The sequence below is a fragment of the Cuculus canorus genome, chromosome 12 (genome assembly GCF_017976375.1).
Source record: "Cuculus canorus isolate bCucCan1 chromosome 12, bCucCan1.pri, whole genome shotgun sequence".
NCBI classification, from domain to species: domain Eukaryota; kingdom Metazoa; phylum Chordata; class Aves; order Cuculiformes; family Cuculidae; genus Cuculus; species Cuculus canorus.
In genome coordinates this window covers 22,052,599-22,069,414 of record NC_071412.1, presented here as the reverse complement: position 1 = coordinate 22,069,414, position 16,816 = coordinate 22,052,599, and the positions used below count along the sequence as shown (strand labels likewise).

The 16,816-nt window shown below is 56.9% G+C and overlaps 1 protein-coding gene across 4 annotated transcripts in view; it reads left to right on the top strand.

The window, feature by feature from the left end:
- The window catches only part of ALPK3 (alpha kinase 3), a 28,185-nt gene extending 11,377 nt beyond the window's left edge, over window positions 1–16,808 (top strand). For all 4 annotated transcript variants that reach the window (XM_054077531.1, XM_054077530.1, XM_054077529.1 and 1 more), the window contains 11 exons: window positions 3,403–3,520; window positions 4,198–5,230; window positions 8,850–11,148; window positions 12,127–12,274; window positions 13,125–13,252; window positions 13,480–13,515; window positions 13,626–13,900; window positions 14,776–14,864; window positions 15,232–15,449; window positions 16,077–16,125; window positions 16,291–16,808. In XM_054077531.1, coding sequence (XP_053933506.1) covers window positions 3,403–3,520; window positions 4,198–5,230; window positions 8,850–11,148; window positions 12,127–12,274; window positions 13,125–13,252; window positions 13,480–13,515; window positions 13,626–13,900; window positions 14,776–14,864; window positions 15,232–15,449; window positions 16,077–16,125; window positions 16,291–16,612 — 4,715 coding nt within the window. In that variant the 3' untranslated portion in view covers window positions 16,613–16,808. The remainder of the gene's footprint in view (window positions 1–3,402; window positions 3,521–4,197; window positions 5,231–8,849; window positions 11,149–12,126; window positions 12,275–13,124; window positions 13,253–13,479; window positions 13,516–13,625; window positions 13,901–14,775; window positions 14,865–15,231; window positions 15,450–16,076; window positions 16,126–16,290) is intronic.
- The last annotated feature ends 8 nt before the right edge of the window (window positions 16,809–16,816 follow it).

Sequence of the window (16,816 nt, the reverse complement as noted above, 5' to 3'; positions counted from 1 at the left end):
AAGTGGACTGGCTTTGCGACTGCTTGTAGAGAGTGAGGCCAGCCGGGCGAGGTGACCTGGCCAAGACCATCGTATGTCAGAACCAAGTGCTGCCTGCCGTTGTTAGCTGCTCTCTCAGCGCTCCTCAGGCAGCTTTGAGCCCTTTGAGCAGGCTGCCTACCGTCAGCTTGGGACTTAGGTCCCATCGCTCCCTTCATGGATCAGTGCTTGTGCTGAAAAAGTGTCCAGCCTGGTACCTCTCCCACGCTTGATCAACACAGACAGCAGTGCTGCATCCCCTCCAGCGGGGACAGGAACAAAACCAGCCTGGTTTTATTGTAGAGCTACAGAGGAGAAAGGGCTTTGCCTGTGGCGTGGGGAAGAGAGCTGGGGTAAAGCGAGCAGTCACGTGCTTGGCGGAGGAGGTTTTTCACAAACATAAAGGAGGAGTTCATGGTAGCATCATGGTATCTCGTTAGAAGGACAAGAGTAAAGTGCTTGGTTGAAGGATGTCTGGAGAAATGCAGGGGCTGGTAGTGAGCGCCAGAGTACCAGAGTGGAGAGCAGGCTGGTGGGAGACGAGGATGGCTGAGGAGCAGGCAGGTCTGGTCTCCACCTGGTCTGCAGCCCATCTGCAGCCCACCCTTGCCCTCAGCAGGCAGGACGCAGCGCTGCGGCAGCGCCCGGCACCGCTCTGTCTGCAGCTGTGGGTCCCTCGCTGTGGGACCCTGCTGCCGGCAGATCCCTCTCGGCACCCGCTGCACAGAATCTGTGGGAATGATGGAGAGCACCTGAGTTATGAACGGCTGCTGGGTCTCACAAGGTGCTGACAGGGGGCACCTGCCCTCAGCTCAGCCACCCCTCCCATCAGCACCCTTGGAAGGGGTCCATGGTGGCAGCCGGGCAAGCTGCAGATGTTGTGGCTGCGGAGGCTGCACTGGGAGCGACGCCTGCCCCCAGACCAGGGGAATGTGTGTGCTCGGCAGCTGGGAGATGGATTCCTGCTGTGTCAGCACAGGTCCCCTCCGCGGCGGAGCGCAGGGCATGCCAGGGAGCCACGTCCTCGTGCAGGCATCTCCCCATCCCATGGGAGCGACAGCTGGGGCTTCTGTTTCGGCGTAGGCAGGGGAAGCCTTGCAGCATCCTCTGCCCGCAGGGCTCCAGCCTTGCCTGCGGCTCCCGTTCCCTGGAAGCAGCGGGTGCTCACTCGCTGGGCCAGCACAGCAGTAGCCCCGGCGAGGAGCAGGTAGCCCAAGGACACAAGTGCTCCAGGTCAGAGGGAGTTTAGGCTTCACAAGAGGAAAAGCCTTTTCTCTTTCTCACGAGAGGCACCGCGCAGCTCTAGACACAGCAGCTCTTTCTGGTAGGTGTCAGCTGGGAATGGGAATTGGCTGCAGAGGCCACGGACAGACATGGCAGAACTTCTCGGAAATGATAACACTTGCAGTTCCCAGAACGAAGCTCTGTGATCATTGTTTGTGACTTATTAGGAAAAACCTACCAGCCAGCTCGCTGCTGTCCCAACCTCCTGGGGGTTCCGTGCAGCACAGCCCTGGGGAGGGCTGGGGTTGGCCTGGGTAAAGCAGGAGCTGTGGATGAAAACACTTTTGTTCCCCATCCCTGGAGCAGAATGAAATTGGCCCAGGCTGATTCAGCTGCCAAGGATGAGTAATGGTTATGGAAAACAGAAGGAGCAGCATTGATCTCTGAACATTGATTCAGGGGACACCGGAGAGACCCAGTGAGCAAGGGGGTGGGGATGGGGGCTGCATCCGAGGAGCAGATGGGGATGAGGGAAAACAAGTGATCCAGGAGGAGGAGAACCTGCAGGTGCTACTTTTCCAGTCAAAGTTTTTATGGATTGCCCCAAACCAGGGCACATTCCTGCTAATGAGGCTTTGTTCATGGTCTCGCACCGTGGGACCTTCAGGGGAGCAGGCATAAGCTGGGCTGAGGAACCTGGCTGCCATCTCTGGCTGGTGCATGCAGGAGGCCCCTCACCCTGGAGATCAAAGGGGTCCTGGCCTGCCCTGAAACCTGTGGCTCAGCAGCAGGGAAGTATCTAGGGTAGGAAGGCAGGGTCCTGTCCCTGCCCCCTGTGTGGTGCTGAGCCATTGGATCTGGACACAATCCAGAGGGTCCTGGCGAGGCTGAGAGGGTGGGATGGTGTGAACCTCATGGAGTGCAACAAGGACAAGGGCAAGGTCCTGCACCTGGGTCGGGGGAATCCCAAAAATAGATCCAGTCTGGGTGGGAAATGGATTGGGAGCAGTGCTGGGGAGAAGGACGTGGGGTGCTGGGGGAGGAGAAGCTCAACACGAGCTGCAACGTGAGCTTGCAGCCCAGAAACCAACCCTGTCCTGGGTTGCACCTAGAGCTGTTCCTGGAGAACCCTCGCTGGCGAGGAGCACCTGGGGCTGTCCATGAGAACTGATCCCTGCTTTCAGGGAGGCTGGGGGCTGCCAGGGAGACCCTTGGGGACTGGTGGAGGTGAGCAGCGTGCTGGGCTCCTTAGTTGGAAAGCCAGAAGGGGCGTTTGCAGGAGATAAGCCTTGGATATCTGCCCTGGGGCTTCGAACAACTGTTGAGCATCGGATTCAGCAGAGGCATGACATAATAGCTGAAACTTTTATCCCATGCCCTCTGGGTCAGCTCGGCTGTGCCAGCAGCCCCGTGTGAACTGTGGAAACCAATGCTGACCACTGGCTTGAGAGGCTTTTGCCTGAAAGCTGCTCTGGTTCTGAGCCGGAGCTGCCCTCGGTGGGAGATGAGGGCTGTGGCTCACGCTGGTCCGCATTTCGCACCCAATGTCGGCGGTAGGGGCGGTGGCCACGAGCTTGGCCTGCGAGCCAGCTCGTCACACATATCATGATGTCATTGTACAGAAAAGGCAGGTGACATCTGTTCTCAAGTGACATTTGTAGGACACCGAGCTGGCTGTGATGCAATCAAGGTTGTTTCTGTTCAATGGAAACTTTTGGATCAGCTTACGAGCTACGACACTTCCCAAAATGCTGTGAGCTCCACGGAGGGGCCGGTGCCCGCTTTCCAACCTTGGCCTTGGGCTCATCAAAACACGCCTCTTCATATGGAAGTGACAGCATCCTCATCTCCTCCTCCCTGCCAGCGTTGCAGGAGAGGAGCGTGTGACCCACTCCCCTCCACTCAGGAATGAAGGGCTGGGATGTTTTCCTCAGAAACGGCTCTATTCCTAGGGGTGATAAAAGTCTTGGATAAGCCCGTCAGGTTTCCACTCACAATGCTCTCTGCTGGGTGATTTAAAGAATGCAGGGAGCCCAGAATAACCCATATCCTGTTCTGCCGGAGCATTGCGCTGCGGATACCTTGTCCCAGCAGCAGCAGGCTCACTGCGCTGCTGGTTGCCGTGTTTCACTCCATGACTACCACCCCTCTCCTCCCCAGGGTACCCACAGCCGGAGGTGACGTGGTACAAGGATGACGAAGAGATGGACCGCTACTGTGGCTTACCCAAGTATGAGATATTCCGGCACGGAAACCGCCACACCTTGCAGCTCTACAAGTGAGTAACAGAGCTGGAGAGCCAGCTCCAGCTGAGAGGTCTCCAGCTGAGTGTTTGAAGGAGCTGGATGCCAACAGGAAGCTCCACACTCTGTCCACAGCAAGCAGAGACTTGGTACACTCGGAGTCCTGGGTTTGGGATGTCAGAGAGGTGCAGCATTGCAGACAGTCCTGTCATTCTCCTCTTCCTGGGCTTTTCTGCCCTCCCAGGTGTGCTCCAGGCTTCTGTTGGGAGCAGGCACCTCCATGGGCCAGGTGACCCCAAGGGGTGACAGCAGAGATGTCTCACACATCCTTGTGTGGGTGTCTCCTAAGTGGGGTGGGAGGCTGAGGTAAAGCAAGAGGAAGGACAGAAATGTCCTGTAGGCTATAAAGAGCTGAGGGGAGAAGGTCCTGTTGAGGAATGTGGCCAGGGACAGTCCAGAAGCCTGGTGGTAGCTGTTCCTCCTTGATTAGCAGCCCTCTCTTACCCGAGTTACAGCTCCAGGGGGAGCTGGGCACCCATTTAATGTCCAGCTTGCTGAGAACAGGCAGAGTCAGCTCCAGGCCTCCAGACTTACTGAGAGCTCCTCAAGGGCCATGTCTCTGTCTTCTGGAGCAAGAAGTGTGGGACCATTCATCCCCGTGTGCCCAGTAGTAATGCCTGAGCAGGTCTCATGCAGAACTTCTGGTTTCCAGGTGCCGAGAAGAAGACGCAGGCATTTACCAGGCCTCAGCAAGAAATAACAAAGGCATCGTGTCCTGCTCCGGTGTGCTGGAAGTGGGAACCATGACAGAGTTCAAAATCCATCAGAAGTGGTTTGACAAAATTAAGAGGAAAGCTGAAGAAAAGCTGCGAGAGATAGAACAGGGCAAGAAGCGAGGGAAGGAGAACGTGGAGGTGGAGAAGTTGCAGGGGATGAGCCCTGATCGGCTCCAGAGAAAGCGGAGGCTGGACAGGAATCTGAATGCCCAGCCGGGATCATCTCCATGGGAGAAGGAGGATGCAGCAAAAGTGCACGTGGCCAATTCTCAGTCCAGGTTGCACGAGGATAAGGCTGAAGCCAAGGAGCAGCCGGTCAGCACGGTGCCAGGCTTCCCAACCAAACTGATAGTGCCTCTGAAAGCAGAGGTGACTACCAATGGAGATGCCTCTTTGGAAAGCGTGGAGGAGGACAGGAAGAGCTTTCTGGCATACATCTATGAGACGGTGGAGGACCTCGTGACTAAACCAACAGTGAAAGACTCTGCGGCTAAGAAGAAAAAGAAGGTGGAGGCTCCTCCAGCAGCAAAGCAGGAAGCTTCCAAGCAAGAAGAAAGTGGGCAAGACAGGGCCAACGCCTCTGTGAATCCCAGGTTTGCCCCCACTGTTCCCTTACGCAGGAATGCACGTTTAAGGGCGGCGAATGCTCAAGAAGAAGAAAAAAGCCCCAAAATCAAAGAGCTTGGGAAAGCTGGGAATCAGGACAATAAAATCAATGGCAACGTGCACTTCTCCTTGAAAGAGTTGTATTTTGACAAGGAAGCAGTGCCAGCAGCAGGGAAGGAGGAGGTGGCAGCCAAGAAAGAGGCTGTGAGCAAGGCTGTCCCACAGCCAGTGCTGGGGAGTGGACAGACAGAGGGTGCTCCGTTGTCCTCGGAGGTATCGGAGACAGGACCCGTGCCGTCCATGCGACAGAGAAGCCAGCAACATGCGCAGAAGTCTGAGGGAAACAAAGCCATCATCCCAGAGGTAACTAAGAGAGAACGCAGGGCTTGCACCGAGCAAACAGAGACTGGAGCTCCTTCGTATGAGGATGGGCTGGGAGAGTTTCGGTTGTTCAGCCTGGAGAAGAGAAGGCTGCGGGGAAAGCTTAGAGCAGCTTCCAGTATGGAAAGGGGCTCCAGGAAAGCTGGGGAGGGGCTCTTTTTATAAGGGCATGGAGTGATAGGGTGAGAGGGAATGGCTTTAAATTGGAAGAGGGAAGATTCAGACTAGGCATAAGGAGGAAATTCTTCACAATGAGGGTGGGGAGGCCCTGGCCCAGGTTGCCCAGAGCAGTGGTGGCTGCCCCATCCCTGGAGGGGTTCCAGGCCAGGTTGGATGGGGCTTGGAGCCCCTGATGCAGTGGGAGGTGTCCCTGCCCATGGCAGGGGGTGGGGCTGGACAGGCTTTGAGGTCCCTTCCAGCCCAAAACATTCCATGGTTCTATGAAAATCTTTGTGCTGCATGGTTGTGTTGTGGCACCGGCCCTGGGAGGCTGTGGATCCCACCCGGCATCCACTGCTGAAGCTTCCTCGGTCTCCACTGGCAAAAGCAAGTAAGAATAAGGGCTTTGTGGACTCTGCGTGCCCAGACAACGGTGCTTGCACTCTGTCTCCAGGTAAATGTCAGCTGGGGTGGAGAGGAGCAATGTGCATCAGGGCGGAGCGGCTGGGCTCCCGCTGGCCTGCTGTGAGCTCTCCAGCTTGATCCACACGCTGACCTCATCCCAAGTGGTTCCAGATCAGCTGAGCGGGGAGCGCTGAAGGGCTATTTATAGCCAGGGGCTGAGGCCTTCCATGTGGGATGGGCAGCGAGGCTGATGACATCTATTCAGCTGCGCCAGAGCTTAATGAGCCCCCTTGCAAATGAGCATGGTGTGCCAGGTATGGGGCAGTGCCTGGGGTTGTGTTTACAGTGCAACGCGTATACAACGGAGCTGGGCTGATTTTTGGCTCTTCCCTGTTGGAAAAACTCTGTTGGAAGCCTCCTGGTGGTGGCCATGCAGCACCTGCTCCTGACCCTCACTGCATCCTTGTCAACTGCTATTTTCGTCACTTAACCTAAAGCATTTTCCATGAAAATATTAGACTGGAAGCCACCAGTCTGAGGTTTTTTCTTGTTTAATGACCAGTCCTGTGGTAAAAGCTTCTGTAAGTCATAGAATCATGGAATGGTTTAGGTTGGAAGGGACCTTTAAAGCCCATTTAGTTGCAACCCCTGCCATTCAGTCCCAACTCTCCCAGCCTGTCCTCGGACGGGAGGTGCTCCAGCCCTCGCATCATCTCCGAGGCCTCCTCTGGTCTCGCTCCCACAGCTCCATGTCCTCCCTGTGCTGAGGACTCCAGCGCTGGACACAGCCTCCAGGTGGGTCTCCCAGAGCGGAGCAGAGGGGCAGAATCCCCTCCCTCCCTGATCCCCCTGCTCCAGGTACAACCCAGGACATGGCTGGTTTCTGGGCTGTGAGTGCCCATTACAGCTCCTGTGGAGCTTCTCACCCACCAGCACCCCAAGTCCCGCAGCGCTGCTCCAAATCCATTCCCTGCCCAGACTGGATTTGTGTGTGGGATTGCCCAAACCCAAGTGCAGGACCTTGCCCTTGTTGATCCCCACGAGGCTCTGCGGTCTCGACTCAAACCATCCTTTATCCACTACTAAGTCATGTCCCCAAGCACCCCATCTGCCTGTCCTTTAAATCCCTCCAGTGATGGGGACTCCAGCACTGCCCTGCGCAGCCTCTGCCAGTGCCTAAGGACCCTTTCCATGAAGAAATGTTTCCTAATGTCCAATCTTGGTTTCCCCATAAGCATGGCTCCTTTCCCAAAAAGCTCCCAGAAAGCTTTTCCAAATCAGCCTTAGTTTGGGTGCTCCAGCCCTTGGATCATCTCTGTGGCTGCCTCTGGACCTGTTCCAACAGTTCCATGTCCTTCTTACACTGGAGATTCCAGAACTAGACACAGGACTCCAGGTGGGGTCTCATGAGAGCAGAGTAGAAGGGCAGAATCACCGTCTTCAACCTGCTGGTCACGCTTCTTTCGATGCAGCCCCTTGGCTGGAGAACGGGCCAGGTTTCCTCAGGCTGAAGCTCAGCCATCATAGCTCGTTGAGGCATCTGCTGCTGTGCAGCAGATCTTCCTGAATGTAAAAGAAACAGGGAGGTCAGATGGTGCAGATCACATCACAGTGTCCAGTTTCGCTGTAAATCACTTGGGTGGCCTCAGCCAGATGGTGTGTGCCATGTCCATCGCCCATCTTGGAGCGGAGACTGCAGGGAGAGAAGGGGGGAGCACCGAGTCTTAAAAAAGAGCAAGGAAGTTACACAAGGGCTTGGCAATAGCTGGAGAAAATGGGAAAGCTGTGCTTGGAGAGTGCTGTGGTGGGGAGAGGGAATTCAAAACCACTGCATGTTTGGCAGAGGGAGATCTCCTGCCTCTTTGTGCAATGAAAGGGAGAAGATGCTGTTTAACATCTTTGTCACAGACATGGACAGTGGGACTCAGGGCAGCCTCAGCCAATTTGGCGATGTGTGTCATGTGGAAGACACGCGGGAGAGGAGGGATGGATTCAGAGGGACATGGACAGGCTGGAGGTGGAGCTGTGTGAACCTCGTGGAGTTCAACAAGGGCAACTGCAAGGTCCTGCACGTGGGTCGGGACAATCCCAAACATAAATCTAGCCTGGGCAGGGAATGGATTGGGAGCAGCACTGAGGAGAAGGACTTGGGGTGCTGGGGGAGGAGAAACTGAGCTGCAATGTGCGCTCACAGCCCAGAAACCACCCGTGTCCTGGGCTGCACCCAGAGCACTGGGACCAGCAGGGAGGGAGGGGATTCTGCCCCTCTGCTCCGCTCTGGGAGACCCACCTGGAGCCTGTGTCCAGCGCTGGAGTCCTCAGCACAGGGAGGACATGGAGCTGTGGAAGTGAGGCCAGAGAAGGCCTCAGAGATGATGCGAGGGCTGGAGAACCTCCCGTCCAAGGACAGGCTGGGAGAGTTGGGGTTGTTCAGCCTGGAGAAGAGAAGGGAGACCTCAGAGCAGCTTCCAGTAGGGAAGGGGGCTCCAGGAAAGCTGGGGAGGTGCTCCTGATCACGGAGTGCAAGGATAGAATGAGGGGAACAGTTTTTAGCTGTGAGAGGGGAGATTGAGATGAGATCTTGGGGAGAAATGTTTTGCTCTGAGGGTGGGGAGGCCCTGGCCCAGGTTGCCCAGAGCAGTGGGGGCTGCCCCATCCCTGGAGGGGTTCCAGGCCAGAATGGATGGACCTTGGAGCCCCTGATCCAGTGGGAGGTGTCTCTGCCCCTGGCAGGGGGTGGGACTGGGTGGGCTTTGAAATCCCTTCCAACCCAAACCATTTGGTGGTTCCACGATTCTAAGAACTGGATTAAAAGCAAAATCATTTTGTGCAGCGTGGCAGGAGCTGTGAGACTCTCCACCATGGGCTAATGGTGAAGCCAGGTGGCCCTGGGTGAGCGAGTATCCGTGACACCAGGTCAATACTTAGGATTCTGGCTGAAGCTGGGCAGTGCCGTGTGGAACAGCTGGACATGAGCAGCACTGAGAGAGCCAGGCAGTAAAATGCTATTAAAGTTCTGTTTTCTCTTTCTGCCCAGGTCGCAGCAGCAGTGGAACAATCCACTCGTAGCCTGAAACATCCGAAGTCTCACCCAGCCATAGAGGGCAGTCAGCAAGGCACCAAGGTAGAGGAGCTCACGAAAGAGAAGCCCGTCAGCCAGGAGAGCAGGGGGGCTGGGAAAAGGACGAACCCTCGGCTGAGGCCTCAGGAGCCACCAAAGACACCAGCACCTTCGCCAGGCCACACACAGCCCATCAAAGAGCATCGTCCCTCCAGGAAGCAGGCCGGGGGACATTCCCACGCTCTTGAGACCCAGCAAGGACTGTTGCTGTCAACTCAAGAAGAAAAGAGCCAAGGTGAGGAGGAGCCATTGCTAAAGAAGTCAAATCCTCCAGAGCCGGGGAAAAATGCTCCTTTTGAGCAAATCCCACGTCAGGTAGGAGTGAAGGATGGGAAGAGCAAGGGGGCAGGAGCAGAGCTGTCTGGGAGCCACCCTGGTGCAGAAGCAGGAGGGAGTGGTGCCAAGGAGCCATCTCCTGGGACTGCGCCTGGGGAGGTAGGATGGACACCTTCTGGGCAGCAGGAGACTGAAATGCCAGTTCCTCCTTCAGTTGGACTTGCCAAGGAAGAGCTGCTTCCTGATCCTGTGGCAGGGACAGCGGCTCAGGAGGCACGGCTTGCAGCTCGCAGCACCCCAGGGATGGAGGCCATAGCAAGGGAGGTCCCGTCTGGAGCAAGAGAGGTTCCATGTGAGGAAAGGGAGGTCCTGTCTGGAGCAAAAGAGGTTCCATGTGGAGAAAGGGAGGTCCTGTCTGGAGTGAGAGAGGTCCCATGTGGAGAAAGGGAGGTCCTGTCTGGAGTTAGGGAGGTTCCTTGTGGAGAAAGGGAGGTCCTGTCTGGAGTGAGGGAGGTTCCTTGTGGAGAAAGGGAGGTCCTGTCTGGAGTGAGGGAGGTTCCTTGTGGAGAAAGGGAAGTCCTGTCTGGAGCAAAAGAGGTTCCATGTGGAGAAATGGAGTTCCTGTCTGGAACAAAAGAGGTTCCATGTGGAGAAATGGTGTTCCTGTCTGGAACAAAAGAGATTACATGTGGAGAAAGGGAGATCCTGTCTGGAGCAAAAGAGGTTCCAAGTGGAGCGAGGGAGGTCCTGTCTGGAGCAAAAGAGGTTCAAAGTGGAGCGAGGGAGGTCCAGTCTGGAGCCCAGCTGCTCTTTCCTGTTGGCAGAGAACTGGAAATCAAAGAGGCAGCTGGACCTCCCCCACAAAAGGAGGTACCAGCCATCATGTTAGGGGAGGACAGTGCCAAACCAGTACCCGTGGAACCTCAAGGGAAGGCAGGAGACAAGCAGACCACCACAGCTCCGTGCCAACAACTGGCAGCACCTTCAGGCTCTTTGGAAGGAGGTGCTGAGGTTCAGCCACCAGTCCCGCTGGTCCTGCCCAGCCCTGAGAGACCCCCACAGATGTCTTTGGAGGAGAAGATGCAGCACAAGAACCTTGTTTCATCCTTGAAGAACTATCTGCTGCTGCTTTTAAAGATGTCAGATGGTGGCAAGGACACCACGAAAGGGGACGCTGAGCCTAGGGATGAGGAGCAGCCCGAGGCAGAGGAGTCCCCGCTCCCAGCGATTGGCATCGCAGGCCTCAGCCCTCGCACCTCAAGGAGGGTTCTAGAGAAGGTACAAAACAACCAGCTCTTCCAGACAGCTGAGAACTTGCCCCTGACCCCCAGGACGTCCAGGCGGATCACAGGCATGATTCATGAGGAATTCATTACCAGCCAGGAGATGCTGGCTTGCCGTCCAGTGCCGCCAAAGAGACGCAGCCAGCTTGCCGCCGAGGCAGAGGGACCACCCCAGCTCCCTGTGCCCTCCATCGTGGTGGGCAGCATAACCACCGCAGGAGAGGGGCAGCCTCCTCCCGAAGGGCCTCCAGCGAGCCCTGAAAACCAGAGCCCTGGTGACCCCCCAGCAGTGCTGCCTTGTGCCACACCAGAGGAGCTCGCGTCCGGCGCCCGCCGCAAGATATACCTGCCAAAACCCAAACCAGTAGGGGAGGAAGAGGAGGCGATGCCAGAGAGCCCAGGGCACGCCAGAAGTCCTGCTGTTTCACCGCGGCAGTCCAGGAAGAATGCAGCCCTCTTGCAGCTGCCCACCCTGGCTCCATCCTCTCCCATAGAGCAGCGGTCACCAACCCTCACGAGGAAGATGGACACGTTGGAGGTTCCGAAGCTGTACGAGGAGCCCATGGGTGACAACAGCGGTGACCATGAGGTCCCTGAAGACACTAAGTCAGAAGCACAGCCAGGAGAGTCCAAGAAAGCAAATAACCCTTTTAAAGGTAAGGGAAGAGGTAACTCCCATGAAGCACATTTCTCTGTTGCCTCCAAAGGGAGCTGGTGGTGGGCAGCTGAGGCCACCTGAGTGGTGCATTTGCAGGGGTTTCAGCATCTCCCTTTGGTCATGTGAAAACGAAAAGCTGCCCCAAGCTTCTTCCCTAGTGCAGGGAGGGTGAAGGAACACAAGAGGCAGCAGTGCTGAGATGGCTGTGTCCGTGGCCTGGACTTCCCTGACCAAAGGAATCACAGAATCATGGAATGTGTTGGGTTGGAAGGGACATTTGTAGGTCATCCAGTCCAACCCTGCTGCAGGAGCAGAGACATCTTTAAGCAGATGTGGTTGCTCTAAGCCCCATTCAACCTGGTCCTCAACCCCTCCAGGGATGGGGCAGCCACCACTTCTCTGGGCAGCCTGGGCCAGGGCCTCCCCACCTGAACAGTAAATATATAAATATACATTAAAAAAATATATAAATATATAAACCTCCCTTTCTTGGTCAGCATGTCTGGGTCCTCACTATGCCTCATGGTGGGTACCAGCAGGTTGCACACTCCTTTTTCATCTCCATGGTCAATGCTAATTTGATCCCTGGTGGCATTAAATTAGAAAAGGTGTCACCCTAGGGCGAAGGGCTTGCAGGAGCCAGGGGATCCCCTGGGAATCGGTGATTCTGCAAGAGTAAGGGTAGCCTTGATACATCCCTGCTTGATAACCTTGATATATCCCCAGTAGGTAATTGTTTCCTCCACCATTCCATAGTGTTTTTCCCCATTGCCTCTGGCCAATCCCACTCAGAACTGCATTGTCGAATTAATTTGTATCGCTTGTACCCAACCATATTTCTCCAAGTGGAGAACTGAGACCTTCCCTGGAAGGCGATGTTATCCCAGCCGGTGCTGACAGATATGTGGTACCCACCACCAACATCCTGTCCAGCACCGTGTGTCTCACCACCCACCTCTTTGCGCCTTGTCCTCAGCTCCGCAGGTGATCCGTAAGATCAGGGCAGAACAATTTTCCGATGCCTCAGGAAACCTGAAACTTTGGTGCCAGTTCTTCAACATTCTGAGTGATTCTAAGCTGACGTGGTACAAGGATGAGGTCCCTGTAGCAGAAGCCCAGAGGAGGTAACCACCAGCTCCGTTCCGTGTAGTCCTTGTGCGTAGCCCGGGGTTAAACCCAGCTCCTTGCCTTTATGGGGTGCCCTCTCTTAAGGCTCCGTAGGAAGCTCATTGCATGGCGTGGTGCATCATCAAATTTATCTTCTTGGTGGGATCGCCTGGAGATAGGGAATTGCTGCTGAGTTCATCCTGATGCTCCGTCTGGAGCCTGGCTGAGGGTTTGATGCTTTAGGTAGCCCTTGGGGAGGGCAGGGGCTGAACCTGAACCTCAGGGGAGGGCAAGGAAGGTGCCGTGTGGCCATCTCGGAGCTTGAGAGCTGGCTCACGCTGGTCACACAGGGCAGGAGCAGGCCTTTCATTCTTCTGGAGACCCATCTGCCTGGTGTGGCACCCCCTTGGCCAGGAGAACTGCCAGCTCAAAGCTTGGTGCTGCAGGCTGAAGGAGACTGGCAGCCTGCTGGAACAGAGCCCAGGTTCTGCTGGCCCCTTGGAGAGGGACGGGCTGCACAATGGGCAGCGGTGTCTGCCCTCACCCATGACCAGCTGAAAAGGAAGCTGGCCACCTCCGTGGCTGTTTGGCTTCTGGCCATCCCAGCCCAACGTGGACCTGCACAGCCCTGACCCAGCCACAGGCAGAGGCAAGGACCTTCTTCAGTCTGCAGGGCTTGCCTGGAAGATGAATGAGGACAAATTCCAGGGCAGGACTCCGGGTGCCATGAGGTGCCAGGGGAGCAGCTGGGATGCCCTTGGGGTGGCTTCCTTTGTAGTGCTCTCCCAGTCCCCCAAGGGCAGCACAGTGCCCACAAGCGCCCGTGAGCATCGCGTGGGGCTGAGGCCACACTCCCGTGTCTTCCAGCGCGGGTGATGAGGGCCAGGCAGCGTTGGCCATTGTGCAGGCATCCCAGAAGGACTGCGGGGTCTACCGGTGCGTGATCAGCAACGAGTACGGCACCGACTCCACCGATTTCCTGCTCAGCCCAGAAGGTGAGGAGCCCTCACTCACGTGTGCCGTGCATAACTGCGGAGAGGGCTTGGTGGAGGGGAGCCTCGCCTGCCTCATAGCACCACCCCTGCGAGGTGCCTCTGCCCCCACGTGCTCATTGAGGGGCGATTCGCGCCGTCCTCCTTGGCATCCCTCGGGGTGGAAGTGCATGGGGCAGGGTGGGATGCTGCCAGGACCTTGACGCCTCTTTGCTTTCTGTCTCCTCCAGTGCTGTCAGGATTTATCCTGCGGGAAGAGATGGAAGGTAAGGGCCACACGCCGAGAGCTGCAACTGCTGCACGAGGGGCAGGCAGCTCTGCCGTGGGGCAGGACGTGCCCACATTGTCCCCTCTCACCAGCTCTTCCCTCTGCCAGTTGGAGAGGAGATCGAGATGACGCCCATGGTGTTCGCAAAGGGTTTGGCTGACGCAGGCTACTGGGGGGATAAGCTCTTCGGGCGCGTGGTGAGCGAGGACATGGAAATGGGTGCTGGTTTCCTGCGCAAAGCCTGCCGTGCCCGAGCCATCTACGGCCTGGAGCCCGTCTTCGAGTCCGGCCACACCTGCATCATCAAAGTGCACAATTTCATTGCTTTTGGGACCAAGAACGAGAACAGCCTCATTGAGAAGAACTACGATATAACCATCCAGGTGGGCATCCCTGCAGGGCACCCTCTGACTGTGTCCCCATGCCTTCCCGTCTGTTCCACGCTCTGTGCCCACTTTCTTTCCTTCCACTTTTTGCACGCTCTGGACGAGTCAATCCACGTCCCAGGGGGCAGGCAATGTCCTTGTTATTGTTGGGTTCAGCTCTTTTCTCTGAGCAATGCAGAGCTGCTCAGAACTTTCTGGTCATTTACGCTTTGGCCACCAGGACAGGGAAACAACTGGCAGTGGTCCCAGGGGATGCCTGGCCAGGCGCGGGGTCCCAGGGAGGCACTGGCCTGAGACAGGACAGGTCCCCGAGTGTTCCCTTTGCACTTCTACTGTGCTCTCGTGAGACCTCACCTGGAGTCCTGTGTGCAGTTCTGGAATTCCCAAGATAAGAAGGACATGGATGTGTAGGAACAGGTTCAGAGGAGGCAATGGAGATGATGTGAGGGCTGGAGCACCTCCTGACCGAGGACAGGCTGGGAGAGTTGGGGTTGTTCAGCCTGGGGAAGAGAAGGGAGACCTTAGAGCAGCTTCCAGTGCTGAAAGGGGCTCCAAGAAAGTTAGGGAAGGTTTTACCAAAGGCCTGGAGCAATAGGACGAGGGGGGGTGGCTTTAAATTCTAATAGGAAGATTTAGATGAGACATTAGGAAGAGTTTCTTCACAATGAGGGTAGGGAGGCCCTGGCCCAGGTTGCCCAGAGCAGGGGTGGCTGCCCCATCCCTGGAGGGGTTCCAGGCCAGGCTGGATGGGGTTTGGAGCCCCTGATCCAGTGGGAGATGTCCCTGCCCATGGCAGGGGGTGGAACTGGATGGGCTTTGAGGTCCCTTCCAACCCAAACCATTCCATGATTCTGTGATTCTATGACTTTCAGGAATGTAAAATCCAGAACTCCAGCCGCGAGTACTGCAAGATCTTTGCCGCTGAGGCACGAGCTGTCCCAGACTTTGGAGCGGTGCCTGAGTAAGTCAAGTGCTGCAACTCTGCTAGTTTCACGTGCCCAACAGAGTACCCTGGGGGATGGTGGGAGAGTCCCTCATGAGTGCTGGAGAGATCCCAAAGGGCAGCACACACTTCTTCCTCCCTCAAACAGAAGGGTAAGCCAAGAGCCAGGGTTGGTGACCATGGTGGGACTCTCCACTTGAGTGAGCTCACCAGCTGGTGCTTGCACCATCCCTGGAGGTGTTCACGGCTAGGTTGGATGGAGCCTTGGGAAGCCTGGTCTGGTGGGAGGTGTCCCTGCCCATCGCTGGGGGGTTGGAACTGGATGATCTTTAAGGTCACTTCCGACCCAAACTATTCTATGACCCTGCCGTCTGCTTCCACACAGGATAATTCCTCTGTACCTGATTTACCGCCCAGCCAACAACATCCCTTACGCCACGATGGAGGAGGACCTGGGCGGACCCTGCGAGCAGTACTGCGTCACTGAGAGAGATGGCACCTTGGTGGTACGAGGCACCTCGGAGATTGTGCTCAAATGCTGCACCTTCCAGCACTGGGTCTACCAGTGGACAAATGGAAACATCCTCGTGACTGACATGGAAGGTAGAGGGATTTCCCCTATGATTCCCATGGCCCGTCACCACCCTCTAGCCTCTGAACGGAAGAGGAAAGGCCCTGCCCTTGCCCTCCTGCCTGGTCCCCCCGTGTGCCACAGAGCCCAGCTCCCAGGGCAGTGGCGTGCCCTTGGCACCTCTGCCTAGACAGGGACTGCTCATGCTCCTTTCATAGAATCACTGAGGTTGGAAAAGCTCTCTCAGCTCATCCAGCCCAAACCCCCTGTGCTGACTGAACCCTGTCCCCAGGTGCCACGGCCACACACTTTGTGAATCCCCTGCCCTGGGCAGCCTCTGCCAGGGCTTCACCAATGCCAGGGAAGAAATGTTCCCCACTATCCAACCCCACCCTCCCCTGGCACAACTTGAGGCCATTTCCTCCCATGTTCCCTGGGAGCAGAGCCCAGCACCCACCTCGCTCCATCCTCCTCTCCAGGAGCTGCAAAGAGCGATGAGGTCTCCCCTCACCTCCTCTTCTCCAGGCTAAACAGCCCCAGGGCCCTCGGCTGCTCCCACAACCCCTGTTCTCCAGACCCTTCCCAGCTCCGTTCCTTTCTCTGGACATGCTCCAGCCCCTCAATGTGTTTCCTGCACTTGTCTTTCCTCTCTGCTGCAGGGGTGGGCTGGAAGATGACCAACGTGCGGATCGCTACCAACCTGAAAGGGTGAGTGACCCCGAGCTGCTGGCGCTCGGTGGCCCCGGCCGTCCGCGGCTCTGGCACTCGGCGAAGGGCAGTGGTGGTGAGCGCAGATGGGCTCTGTCCTCAGCTCTGTGCTGTGGCAGGACCTCTCCTGGTGCAAAGCAGAGGCTGAGGATGGCTCTGTTCCAGGTTCCAGGGGCTGAAGGAAAGCTGCTTCCCCTCCTTGCTGGAGCAATTCCCGGCCGCTCACCAGTGTAACCGTTACTGCAGCATCCTGGGCCTGAAGATGCTGGAGCCCACCAAGCCCAAGGGCTCCAAGAGCCCCTCCATGGGCAGGAAATCTGCCCAGTCCAGCCCACAGCTCCAGAAGAAGGGACTGGCAAGTCCCCAGAGCATCCGCAAGCCTGCCGTGAGCCCCAAGACCTCTCGGAGAGCCCCCGAAATGGAGGAGACCCCCGCAGCCTCCAAACCCAGCTCAGGAGAGAGTGGCAGGTCTGGCTGCCTGCAGTAGCCGAGCCGCTGCGGCTGGGACCTCGCACCCCGGACCCAGCCTGGTGGCAGTACGTGGCCGGGCACAGGAGAGACCCCAGCAGTGGCCGCTGTCCCCCCTCTGGCTCCTGCATTGTGTGGTGTGTGCTAAGTGTGAGCAGCTCAGCTGGGGGGCCATGAGCCGTTACCTCTTTCCAAGAGCTGCTGGTGGTGGTGGAGCCGTGTG